Here is a 12,951-nt window from a genome sequence, read left to right on the forward strand (position 1 = left end):
TTCAATTGGGGCAGTTAGAGAGCTCCTTGGGACTGGCAGTCCAGCTCAATTTCAAGTGATAGAAAAGCACCCAAGTAAACTCTGGCCTCTCAAAGGGCACCCTGTGAAGTTGGTGGGCATTCATCAATTGGATGGAGGTCTCTAGGGGAGTGCCACAGGGGTCTGTGTTCAGTGCTACGTGATTTAACATGCTTATCAGAGTCTGGGACTCAAGGACAGCTTTAGGTGGAAGAGTACCAGGAAGTAAAATTATCCCAAGATCTGGTCCATAAAAGCACATCCTTCTAGCACCAATATTCTGGGGCAGCTCAACTGTGCGGCAGAATCAGGATGACCTGAGTTCCAAACCAGCTACGGATACTAGGTGCGTCTTGTGGATAGAGCTTCAGCTGGGAAAAGAGGGAGATCCCAAGTTCATGGCTATCGGCAGTCAGGTGACCCAGGGGAAAGCACATTAGACTTTGTATCAAATCGATCTGGCCTGTTAGCAGCACGACCCAGGCCAGTCCCTTCACCTCTTTTACCCTCAGTTTCCTTATCTGTAAAATGATGAGTCTTCAGGGCCTTAGAAGACATGAGATCCAAATTCTCATTTTGCAGATGATGCGCCTGGCGTCACATGGAGAGCTGGAATTGTCATCCAGGTCTTCTGTCCCTAACTCTAGAGTTCTGTATATGCCCCCATACATTCTTTCCCAACAGAATATAAGCTCATTGAGGGCAGAAGCTATTTCATTTATTCCACAAATATCAATTGAGCACCTACTATGTGCCAGGCACTGAGCTAGGCTCTGGGGACACAGAGAAAAAAAAAATGAAACAAACATTGCACTTAGGGAGCATATGTTCCATTGGATGAAAAGAGTAAGAACAAAGATAAACTATTTTTAAATGTATAAAGCAAATACAAGTTAATTTTGGAGCATGAGGGACACTAGCAACCATGGGCCCTGGAGTCACATTTTCGTTTTTCTGTCCCCCACACCTAGCACATGGCCCAGCACGCAGCAGGCCCTCAACCAATGCTTGTTGAAGGAATCCCGCAGGTCTGTGTAGACTGCATTAGTGATGTTTAATTCTAAGAAGCTTAGTCTTCATGGCCACTGATGGTGAATGAATTAATTCAACATCGGTTAAGTGCCTACTGAACGCCAGCTATTGGGCTGGGTTCTGAGGGAGGAGCCTCAAAGGGAAATGTGTCACCATGTGTCACAATCACATGAGGCTATTAGAAAGGGGCAAAATGGGGCAGCTAGGTGGTGCAGGGATAGAGCTCTGGCCTTGGAGTCAGGAGGACCTGAGTTCAAATCTGGCCTCAGACATTTGATACTTACTGGTTGTGTGACCCTGGGCAAGTCACTTAACTCCGATTGCCTCGCCAAAAAAAAAGGTGGGGGGGAGGGCAAAGCAAGGACCACCTGAGGTTTCAGGGGGAAAGATGGGACCACCAGATGCACTAGGAAGGCTTCCTGGAGAAGGGGGCATGCAAACAGGGCTTTGGGGGTGTCTAGCAGACAAAGGTAGAATGAATCTCAGAGGCCACTGAATTTGACAGTGTCATTTTACAGATGGAGAAATTGAGGCCCAGGGAAATCACAGGATCCTGGAGTTAGAGCTGGGAGGGGCTTCAGAGGCCTTCTAGTACAACCCCCTCATTTTACAGATGAGGACACTGAAGCCCGCAGAGTCCAAGTGACTTACTCAAGGTCACACAGGTGGGATTTGAACTGAGGTCATCTGACTCCAACCCCCCCTCCGCCCCGCATCTCTCAAGGAAGGCACACGAGACACAGAGCTCCCCAAGCTCCCCACTAACTACAGCTGCCTGGTCCTGCACACTCACAAACTCACTGCTGCGGCACAGTGGGAACCCGCCCTTGCAGGGAGCCAGGGTCCATCCCAGTCACGCTCGGTAAATGACTTCTGAGATGCTCCAAGCCTCATGGGGGCGGGGATGGGGAAGGAGGAGGAATCATCATCATCCCAAGGGTTCTCTTTCCACGCACAGAACACTGCCACCCAAGAGACTCCAATTATGTGCCTTGAAATCCATGGAGACCGCTCCTGACAGCGGCCCCCGACCTGCTGTTTGTTTCTGGATCCTTGGTTTATGTGAACAACACAGCCCATCCTTGGAAACATCTGGCCAGAGCAGGGCACTGGGTCATGGGACCCAGGGTGCACGTGGCTCAGGCAAAATGGGTTAACAGTAGTGCCCAGTTTATTGGCCAAGGATGCTGGGAAGTTTGCAAGAAGACTCAGGGAACTGGGGCTTCATTTTTTCCCAAGCTAAATGCCAAAGACGACGTGGGGCCCGGCAGGTTTCCGGCTGCTTTCCTCTAGGGGCTCCCAAGACATAAGAGGCAGCTACTGTGGATGTTTGGCCCCAACCACCAGTGAAACGACCCAAGTGAGACAGCTGCCTGAGGGGGCTTGTCCAAAGCCAGGCCTCAGGACCACCAAATACTGATTCATTCTTCCAAAACCTAGCAAAGCACAGGCACATGCTGGTTCATTCAAAGGGAATGAGACACTGACTCTGTGATGGGGCCAGGAGAAACCCTCTGAACCAATGTTTACCAACGTGAAGGAGCTATGAACCCCTGGGGCATTGTGGAGCACTGGATTTGGAGCCAGAGGAATCTGGGTTCAAATCCTGCCTCACTACTGCACTTAGCACAGTACCTGGCACATAGTAAGTGCTTAATAAAGTTGATTGACATCGGGGAAGTTCTCTCAACTCCTTGGGCTTTGATTCCTCACCTGCAGCGTGAAGGGGCTGGAGCAGTAGCCCTCGGAAGGCCCTTTCTGCACTTGATTGATGTCATATTGACCTGGGAGCCCACATTTAGGAGGGAGAATCACAAAAAATACATCACCTTTTAAGTACTAAAACCTCTCCTGCTCCAGGGAGTCCTGCTCAGCCTCTCTTATTTCCAGTGCCTTCACTTAGGTCATATTTCTGACTTCTGTCGAGAGTTCGCCGTGTCTCTATCTATTGGCTAGTCATCTTCCCCAGGCTCAGGGAACCTCTTTCCATGGTGTTTGAAGAATGTATGGGGACATATACAGAGCTCTAGAGTTAGGGACAGAAGACCTGGATGACAATTCCAGCTCTCCATGTGACGCCAGGCGCATCATCTGCAAAATGAGAATTTGGACCTCATGTCTTCTAAGGCCCTGAAGAGTCATCATTTTACAGATGAGGAAACTGAGGGTAAGTCCGTTCTGCACCATAGACAAGAAAGAGGGGTACAAGGTTGTGGGGCCTCAGGGGCCTCCCCACCCAGCATGCCCATTAGACTGTAAGCTCCTGGAGTATGGGCAGGGACTGTCTTTTGCCTCTTTTTGTGTCCCCATCACTCACTGCCTGGCACACAGAAGGCATTTAATAAATGAATATTCTTCAAAGACCCTGTTAGGAGGTACGCTGAGGAAGGAGTCACAGTAGCCTGGAGAAGATGGCTGGAGAAGAAACATCGCTGTGCTCATTTCACAGACGAGGAAAGGAAGTGAATCCCCAGGGTCACCTGATTAGCATCAAAAGGATGTAAGGATCACAGATTTTGGCCAAGAAGGGACTGGTGAGGAAATTGAGGCATGGAGAGGTTAGGTGACTTGTCCAGAGTCACACAAATCAAGTGGCCTATCTTAAACCTGGCTTGCCTTACTCTTCAACCTAGGCTCTTTCTACCACCCGTTCAAAGAGCCCTGGACTTGGAATCAGAACTCCCAAACTCTACTTTCTCACCTGCCAAATGGGGAAAATGACCTGCCTTCCCAGGCAGCTTTGAGGAAAGCCCACAGTGGATGGTAAAATGCTAGAGAAAGCAGCATGGCTGTCTTTTAACAGCAGTATCAACACATTATCATTCTTGTGCTGGAGCCCTTGAGGCCCCTCCCCATCAGACTGATTCCACCTCCGCCACAGGACAAGAGATTCGGTTAAGAGCCAAGACTTTCAGCACCAAGAAAGGATTCAACAGAAAACAAACACCAACACCACCCCCAGTCAGCCCAACCAACAAGCCTCAGTTAACCAGGAAGCCCAGGCTGCCAGAGCCCTCCCCCACCTCCCCCAGCATTCTGGTTAACAAAGGTTTGCCTGTAGGCTGAGGCAGAGGTGCTTAACTGTGGAGAAGGAAAAGTCCCCAAGGGAAATAAGGTCAGAGGCTTCAGCCTAGCCTCCACCAGCAGCCCCCCAGGAAAGGGAGGCACCCTGCTCTGCTCAGAGAACGTGGAAAGATTCATTAACCTCTGGGTCAGGAAAAAAGGAAAAAGGAAACAGGAGCAGTCACAAAGAGAAAGGGGCTGCCTTGGGAGTCGGTGGATGGCCCCTTCCAGCAGTTGCTAGATGAGCACCTGGGAGGGATGCTGGAAAGGGGATTCCCGCTCAGGAGAGGGAAGGTCAGATGGCCTATGCAAAGGTCCCCAGTGGCCCAAGGTTCCTGTCAGGCAGGGCAGGAACCCATGACTGTGGTTCTATACATACAGGAGGTGCTTCCTAAATGCTTTCTGAGTTGCTCCAAACAACATGGGGGAGGGAGGGGAAATACCATCCTCACAAGGCCTGATGCTTAGATATTCTCATCTGATCCTCACAAGGTACATATGAAGGATGCTATTGTCGATGTTTAGACTTTTCAGTCACGTCTGACTCCTTCTCATCCCATTTTCGAGTTTTCTTGGCAAAGATACTGGAGTGATTTGCCATTTCCCTCTCCAGCTCATTTTATAGACGAGAAAACCGAGGCCGACAGGGTGAAGTGACTTGCCCAGGGTCACACGACTAGTTAAGTGTCTGAGGCTGGATGTGAACTCAGGTTATCTTGACTCCAGGCTCAGGGCTCTATCTACTGTGCCACCTAGCTGCCCATTATCATCCTATTATCACCCCCATTTTAAAGATGAGGAAAATGAGGCTCCTCAGATTCCTCCTCTCAGGAAAGAGTGAATGTCCAAGTTGGGATTTCACATAAAATTTGTAAAGCATGAAACCTTACACTTCCATGGCAGAATATGAACCCAGGTCTCCCTAACCCCAAGTCCAACACTCCTGCTACCACATGAAGACACAAAGAGCCCAGAATTGTTTCATCATGAGAGAAACTTCAGGTGCTGGAATTCCTACAAGTTAACATTCATATAGCACCTATTGTTACCTCATTTGACCCTTACAACAGCCCTGGAGGTAGGTGGATTATGATCTCCATTTGACAGATGAAGAAACTGAGGCAGACAGAGGTTAAATGACTTGCCCAGGGTCACACTGCTAATATCTTACTGACTCAAGGCTCAGAGCTCTATCTACTGCAAACAACAAATATCAAATAATCCTTCTGGGACCTGGGTGAGTCCTAGGGAGTTGGTTCTTAGGACCAGAGTAGTTAAGGGTCACTGGGTTGGGAGTTATGCAGATCTCATGGAGTCTAAGCTCTCCCCCTCTATTCACCAGCACATGCTGCCTCTCCTGATCCTCACCAGCATAGCTTCAGCCTCTTGGAGATCCAGGAAGAACTCCCAATCGTAAGCCAGCCCTCTCTGGGGGCCACTGGCTACTCTTGGTAGTGGCCAGCCGGCAGCACTGACGTGCTCTTTCTTGGCTCAATTCCGCACAGGCCAATAAACATTCCATAACTAGTGACCCAGTGCCCGTGGGGTACCAGGCACTGTGCCAGCCACTCTGGTGGGTGCGATGCCCAGCATGCCCTGGGCACTGTTCCAGGGACCATTCCAGGCTCTGCCTCACAGGCTTCATGACACTGGGCTTCTGGGGGCTGGGATACCCACTCCCAGAAAACAAGACCCATCCTGGGCTCAGGTTCTCCTCTCAGTGAGTTCGATTCCTCCACTAAAGAGGTGGATTTTGTTGCCCTATCGGCAGGTGTGTGCAGGAAGTAGGAAGGTCACGGGGACAAGTGTGGCTTCAGGGACTGAGGCCAATGGGGCGCCCAGGGATGATGAGCAGCGGGAGAGGCAGAGGCCAGAGTGGGTAAGGGGCTAGAGCACTGCCTAGCTTGGTGGGGGCCTCTGTCCCTTGCACTGTCACAGTGCTGCCTGAGGGGGGTGCCCCAGAGCTCAGACCAGGGGGAACAAACAAGGATGAGGTCATGACCTCAGCCAGAGGCAGGCTGGGGGAGGGGGTGGGAAGAGCCCACTGGCTTTGGAGTATAGTCAGGGAGCTCTCCCTGCCAGCTGTGTGAGCCAGGACAGGTAACCTTCACTTCCTCGTGTTTCTAATGGAGTTAAGGATACTTTCCCTGCCTCAGCCGAGTGTTGAGAGGAGCAGAATTTCTAATCCCAGAAGAGCTCTAGAAATGTTTTCCTAGGTCATAGAGGAGCCACCTGCCTCCATCTAAACTCCGTGTGTCAGGACAGCTGGGCATCCCCTAGGGCTGAGGCTGGAGGGGGCCCTTCTACTCAAGGATGGCCCCAGGCCAACCTGGAAAGCTGGGCAGCCCTTGGCACACTTGTTCCCTCCTGGTTCAGCCTCCAGGAAGCAGGAAATTAGAGGTGTGAGGTGGGGAAGGGGGGGGCAGTGAGGCAAATCCAGCCCCAGACCAAGAATCCTCCCCCCAGCAACACCAACCAGTGGCCACCAAGCCTCTGCTTCAAGTTCATCAGCCACGGTCCAACCCACTTGGGACAACAGCTCCCATGGTCAGCCCTAAATGGGCCTCTGGACAGCTGCCACCCACTCTCCTAGTTCTGTCTTCTGGGATCAAATCTAATCCCTAATCCAAACAATCCTTGTATACAGCCATCACACACACACTCCCCCCCCCCCACCCATCTTCAGCTTCCTCCTTGATCCTTGTGTGATGAGCCCTTCTCATGCCTAGGTTGTTAGCAGCCTCTGGATACTAGCTAGTTTATCAATATCCCTTCTAAACAGTGGCACTCTCTCTGGGGGTGACTGGGCTAAGGCAGAGGCCAGCGGGGCAGTCACCTCCTTAGTCTGGGACACTTTACCTCTTTGCAAGGTCTCAACCCACAATGAGTCACACGGTTGACTCAAATCGAGCTTAGGGTCCACTAAGACACTCAGATCTATCTCTCTTTCCCTCTCTCTCTCTCTCTCTCTCTCTCTCCTTCCACGCCCCACTGCTTCTTTAAACGAGATAATATTTGTAAAACACTTAGCACAGCACCTGGCACATGGTAGCCACTTAAGAAATATTTCTTCCCCCTCTTTCCCCTCTTCTTCCTACTCTTTGGGGTTCCCACATTTTTCTTGTGATTGATCTTAGAGCAGGCTGCCGAAGAATTCCCACTCAGCTGTTAAATGGGGTCACACACACTCCCTGCCCTCCCAGGGGCATCTGCATTGATCTAGAGGATTCAAAGGTGTCCTTCACATCCAAAGGAATGACGTGGGCATGAGAGCATCATGGAGCCCCGCCTAGGCTGCCAAAGAGATGAGGAAACTGAGGCAAGAAGTGACTTATCCTGTGTCACACGGTTTGTAAGTGTCCAAGGCTGGATTTGCACGCAGGTCTTCTCTGACTCCCAATGCTTTCTTTCACCTCCCCATGATGCCCCCTAGCTGCCCAGCCTTATGGAGTGGGGATGTGCCAGTCTTCTCACTGCCAGGGGCCATGAGGAGAGGGGCCTTCCAGTTTCAGATGTGACATTTACCACGGAGCCTGTCTCCTTAGCTGCTGACCTACGTGCAGGGAGACATTTCCCTATTCTTAGCTTCCTTCACTTCTGCTGAGTCAATAGGCATAGTTACCTCTACGTCCCTCCACAGCTCCAGGGACCAGCCAATGGTGCCCGGAGCAGTCACCCAGTGGCCTCTGAAGGAGCCTTCCTGCCTTCTCCACCAGGGCCAGCCACCTTTCTCTAAAGTGGGAGCACCCACAGAGTCAGGAAAGAAAGGGAGCAAAGCTCTATGACAATTATGAAGGAAGATCCTGGAAATGAGCATTCTGAATTACAGGTGGGGAATGCTTCCATTCACACAGCTCACACTCACATAGCTGTAGCTTTTAATGGTCGTGCCTTTAATAGGGTCTCTCCAAGTTCAACACTGGGACAGGGTGTGCTTCCTCTCCCCCTTAAAGGCCAGCCTCCAAGGGCATAGAGTCCATCTATTTTGGGGCTGGAGTATTCTGCACTTTCTAAAAATAGGTTACTCCCATAATATAAACACCCAACATCCTATATGGCACAGCTTCAAAAAATGTGCACTTTAGACAGGAAGAGCTATTTAGGTGGTGGAGTACATCTATGTTCCCACTCACGGAACCCCACTGCTGGGGGTCCTGAGCCCTAGAACCTCAGGTGTGCTGAGGCAGTAACCGAAGGCCTTTGGATAGCATTCACAATGGAGCTGCCCGGACAGGAACACCAGTATCTTGTGTCCTCATCCCTAAAATAAGGACAATGTGAGGACCCCGTGGTTCCTTCTAACTCGACGAGGCGTCTGGGATCCCATCCTCCTGAAGGTATTTGGCCGGCCTGTCTAACTTGTCATTCTGAATTTCTATTTCTTTCTCTTTTACTCACTCTTTCTTTCTTTATCTCTTGAAAAGAAGAGATTGGAATGTAGCCATCTAGCCTAAATGTTCTTTTCCCCAAAGGACCCAACAGATAGGTCTAGGCGAGCTCAGGCCTCTAGTAAGAAGCCAGTTCCTCTCCTTTGAAATGGATCAGAGAGCAGCCATCCCTGGTAGTCACCCTGGCCCTAGCTCCCTCACCCCTCGCATATTCCCTAACATCCAGGCAGCCTTTTAATAAGACTCTGGTCTGGGTTTGTTTTCGTCTTTGTGTCTGGTTGTGCAGATGGCAGCTGTGCGTTGCTCTCTACAACAGATCCACCTATGGGGGTGAAATTCCATTAGGGCATAGGATAAATGGCCTTGAACTTTGATCAAGGCCCTCCCCTAACACGCTCCACCATACACACCAGATCAGGTGAGATGGGAAAAATTTAGACTGTGTCTGGGGTGTCAAAGTATCTGACAACTTTTAATAGTCAATGTGATGCTTCAGTGCACTCAGAAGAGATGTCCAACCAGCCACTAGGCAGCCTTAAGGAGTAATCCCCAAATAAATGGATTCGTTTCTTTGGAATGGAAATAATGCTTTGGGGGCAGATAGGTGGCACAGTGGATAGAGCACCTGCCCTGGAGTCAGGAGGACATGAGTTCAAATCTGGCCTCAGACACACTAGCTGTGTGACCCTAGGCAAGTCACTTGACCTCAATTGCCAAAAAAAAAAAAAAAAATAATAGTAATAAAGCTTTGCCTAGAACTTGTCTCCCTCAGGGCTGTGCCCATTTTAGGATCTTATTTAGAACTAATGGTTGGAAAAAGTTGATTGCTGAGGCATATGTACACACTGAGCATTACATCCTTAGTCATATTCGATGATACCAGGAATCTGCACCAATAACTATAGTACTCAGCATGAAATTGCTGCTACCCAAATTGAGTTTCCTCCAAACCTTCTCAACCCTTGTTCTCCAACAGCCTGAAGAAACCTTGCTGAGTGCTAGTATTTTAGAAGAGAAAAGCCTTCCAGTCCCTTGGAAGGAATGGGGTTCCTGAGGAGCCAGCAATGATTGGTCCTTTGTTTCTTCCCAGGCGACCTGGTGCCAAGCTAATCAAGCTATCTGATCACCAGGCCAGGCCTTGTGTCTCTCCTGAGCTCCAGTCAAGCAGCTCCCACTGCCTGCTGCTCATCTCTTCTGGGACAGCCCACAGGCATCTATTTAACTTGCCTCACTGTCGTTCAGTCAAAAACCAGCCTTGCTCCTAACTTCAGTTTTCTACCAACATTCCCATGTACTACCGATCAACCGTGATCGCCATCTATGTGCAGTCCTCTGACTCTTCCCCAGTACCCATCCTCTCCCGGGTCTTGGTGATTTTACTTCCTCAATACCTCTCTCTCATGTCTGTCTAATTCCCTCCTCTTGATTCACACCACCATCACCCTAACTCAGGCCCTCATCCCCCTTTGCCTGAACCATTGCAACGGCCTTCTAATTGCTCTCCTTGCCTCCAGCCTCTCCCTATTCCCACCCATCCTCAATAGAGCTATCTAACTGATATCCCTTACATACAGGTCTATGCCCCTCCTGTTCTCAAGAACATTTCATTTCTCCACTGTCTTCAAAATCAAATACTAACTGCTCTAGCCTATCTTTTGAGGTGAACAACATGCCTCCCCTCCCAAATTCTGTGGTCCAGATAAATTGGCCTAGTTGCCATTCCCTGTATAAAGAATTCTATTTCCTGCCCCTGGGCCTTTGTCCAGGCTGTCTACCATGCCTGGAATGCTCTCCCCTTATGGAATTCCTAGCTCAAGTGCCACCTTCCACGTCAAAGCTCTCTTCATTTCCCTGGGTCTTTTCCAACCATTATCTTTCCAATTTCCTCGGTGTCTTCCCTGGAAATAGACATGTGTTTATTTTGTCTATATCCTCTGCTGTACATCTAGGAATATGTTCTGTGCCCTCCTCCCCCTAGTAGAAATGGGAGCTTCCTGAGGACAGAGACTGTTTCAGTTTTTTCTTTGCATCACCAGTGCCTAGCACAGTGACTGGAACGTAGTAGGTGCTTTAAATCTGAGGAGATTTTAGCTCTGGGAATTAATGAGCATGGCTGCTAACCTTCATCAAGGCAGAATCAGAAGTAAGGAGGGAGGGGGCAGCTAGGTGGCGCAGTGGATAGAGCAATGGCCCTGGATTCAGGAGGACCTGAGTTCAAATCCAACCTCAGACACATAATATTTACTAGCTGTGTGACCCTGGGCAGGTCACATAACCCCATTGCCTAACCAAAAAACAAAAAACAAACAAAGAAGTAAAGGGGGAGCTGTAAAGAGAATCATTTAGACTTGAAAAGCTTCTTTCCCATGACAGCTGTCCCAGAATGAGGAGCCCGCCAGGGGTGGGGAGCAAGCTTCCTCCTGGTGGTCTTTCAGCAAGGGCTTAGTGACTGTCTCTAGATGGAGCCTTGTGGTGCCTTGAAGGCCTTCTAGGCCTCTGAGCTCCCCCCCATTCCTCTAGGGTTCCACGAAGGGTATATGAGGCATAGCCAATCTCTACTTTCCAATCTGTTTCAGAAAAAGGGAATGTGCCCTTTGGGAATTTGGAACCTCCCTCCAAATCTGAGGCTCTTCCTGTGGTGGACTGTCTGCTGAAGATTCCTAGCCAATGCTTCTCTTGGTGCTTTGTGCTGGATTTTCAGATAACTGAGTCCTTCTGGAGGCTGCCGCTCATCCAGGCAGGAGTTCTTTATTTGCTAAACATTAAGATACAGTTTCCCAGCAGGTAAACATTGAGCAAGCCTCCATCTAATGCCCGGGAGTCAATAAAAGCCTTTGGCAAGGTTTCACAGGAGCAAGATCTACAGCCCACCTGAGCTCCCTGATGTACCAGAATGTGACTGCTCAGTTAGGGAAGGGTACTCTTTATCGCCTTGGCTGCATCCAATGGTCACTGACCTGCCTCTGTCTGGCCAGGTGTCCCCCCATCCTCCCAGGCACCTGAGGTCTCTACTCTACTCTCCCTCCTCCCTTTTCCCCAGTTGCAAAGTCTTGCTAATGCCTCTCCCTCCCCTAGTATAATTACTCTTCCTTCCTTTCACATGTCAGCTTCATCCCCTCTCACCTGGACTACAGCAATAGCTTCTTCTTCTTTTTTTGGTGAGGCAATGGGGTGAAGTGACTTGACCAAGGTCAAGTGTCTGAGGTCAGATTTGAACTCAGGTCTTCCTGAATCCAGGGGAGGTGCTCTATCTACTTCGCCATCTAGCTGCCCCAGCAATAGCTTCTTAAGCGGCCTCCCTGCTTCCAGGCAGGCCCCTTTCCAATCCAGCCTCCCTACAGCTACCAAAGTCATCTTTGCACTGTGTCACCCCCCTACATAATTAATAAATGTTTGTTGAATTAAATTGGATTCATTCTTTCTTTTCAGCTAAATATGAAGTGGATCTGAACCTGAAGCCAATCTCCCAGAAGCCCCCAGTCCCCAGTCTCCCCACTGCTTTCTCTGTACAACATTTTTCTTCAGCTGCTCATTCTTACAACCTCACAGTATCCCAGAAAGTCAGGGACATCCCTTTCGTTTTTCAGACACCCCATGACCAGGTGAAGGTGACTGCCTCACTCAGCAAGTTAGGGTTAGCAAGAAGGAAGCAGCTGGCTAGCTGTGCTTGGTTTGGAAGTCAACGTGGAAGGAAGAAGACTGAACGTGTGTTCAGTTCTAAGAGTAGGTTGTTCTACTCTTAAGAATAGTCATTGCCCTGGGAAGATCTGGGCACCAGGGGACACAGTGAGATGTTAACGGCGAAATCTAAAAGTACAAGCCCACTCTACCAACTGGGCTTCCCAGCAGGGCTCCGGCCTCCCCCTCGGACCCAACCCCCCTCCAGCCACCCTGATTTATGGAAGTGATAGTTACACCCTCATCTTTCTCCAGCTCGAGTCCAGCCTCCAGAAGGTTGCTCTCATACTCTTCCCGGCGGGATCGCTTGTCATCTTCGTGATGGTCTATCTCGCCTGTGTCCAGGGGCCCATCTTTGCCAGGCAGAGGTTCCTGCTTGAGGTTCTGGGCCCCCAGTGAGGGATCAACATGGAGGACTCGGGCCAGAATGTTGTGGCTTGAGGTCCTCTTGTAATTGTAGACGAGAATGTAGTCCACTTTCCTCTGGCCGTCTCGAAAATAGAGACCATACTTGCAGTTGGCATCGGGGTCCACGGCCAGCGAGTTCAACAGCTACAGAGACAGGAAAGAAAGAGGCCATTGGTCATGGTATTCTACAATCTTTAAAAGGAAACCGATTGCAGCAAGAAATGATTTGTGTCTCTGAAGAGACCCCAGAAGGCAAACTCTGGGAGGGCAGAGCTTTCTTGTCTTTCTGCTCTCTCCCAGAGACAGCAGTAAAGGGATTACAGTGTAGAAGCTTGTGGAGACACTGTTACAGTGTAGAAGCTTG

At 49.9% G+C, this 12,951-nt stretch overlaps 1 protein-coding gene across 2 annotated transcripts in view; it reads right to left on the minus strand.

Annotated features, from left to right (window-relative positions):
- The window catches only part of ANO1 (anoctamin 1), a 193,163-nt gene that overhangs the window by 71,821 nt on the left and 108,391 nt on the right, over positions 1-12,951 (minus strand). For both annotated transcript variants that reach the window (XM_027856109.1, XM_027856108.1), the window contains exon 3: positions 12,417-12,731. In XM_027856109.1, the coding sequence (XP_027711910.1) occupies positions 12,417-12,731 (315 nt within the window). The remainder of the gene's footprint in view (positions 1-12,416; positions 12,732-12,951) is intronic.

This window comes from Vombatus ursinus, unplaced genomic scaffold, assembly GCF_900497805.2.
Source record: "Vombatus ursinus unplaced genomic scaffold, bare-nosed wombat genome assembly UNPS02011369.1, whole genome shotgun sequence".
In the NCBI taxonomy this organism is placed as follows: domain Eukaryota; kingdom Metazoa; phylum Chordata; class Mammalia; order Diprotodontia; family Vombatidae; genus Vombatus; species Vombatus ursinus.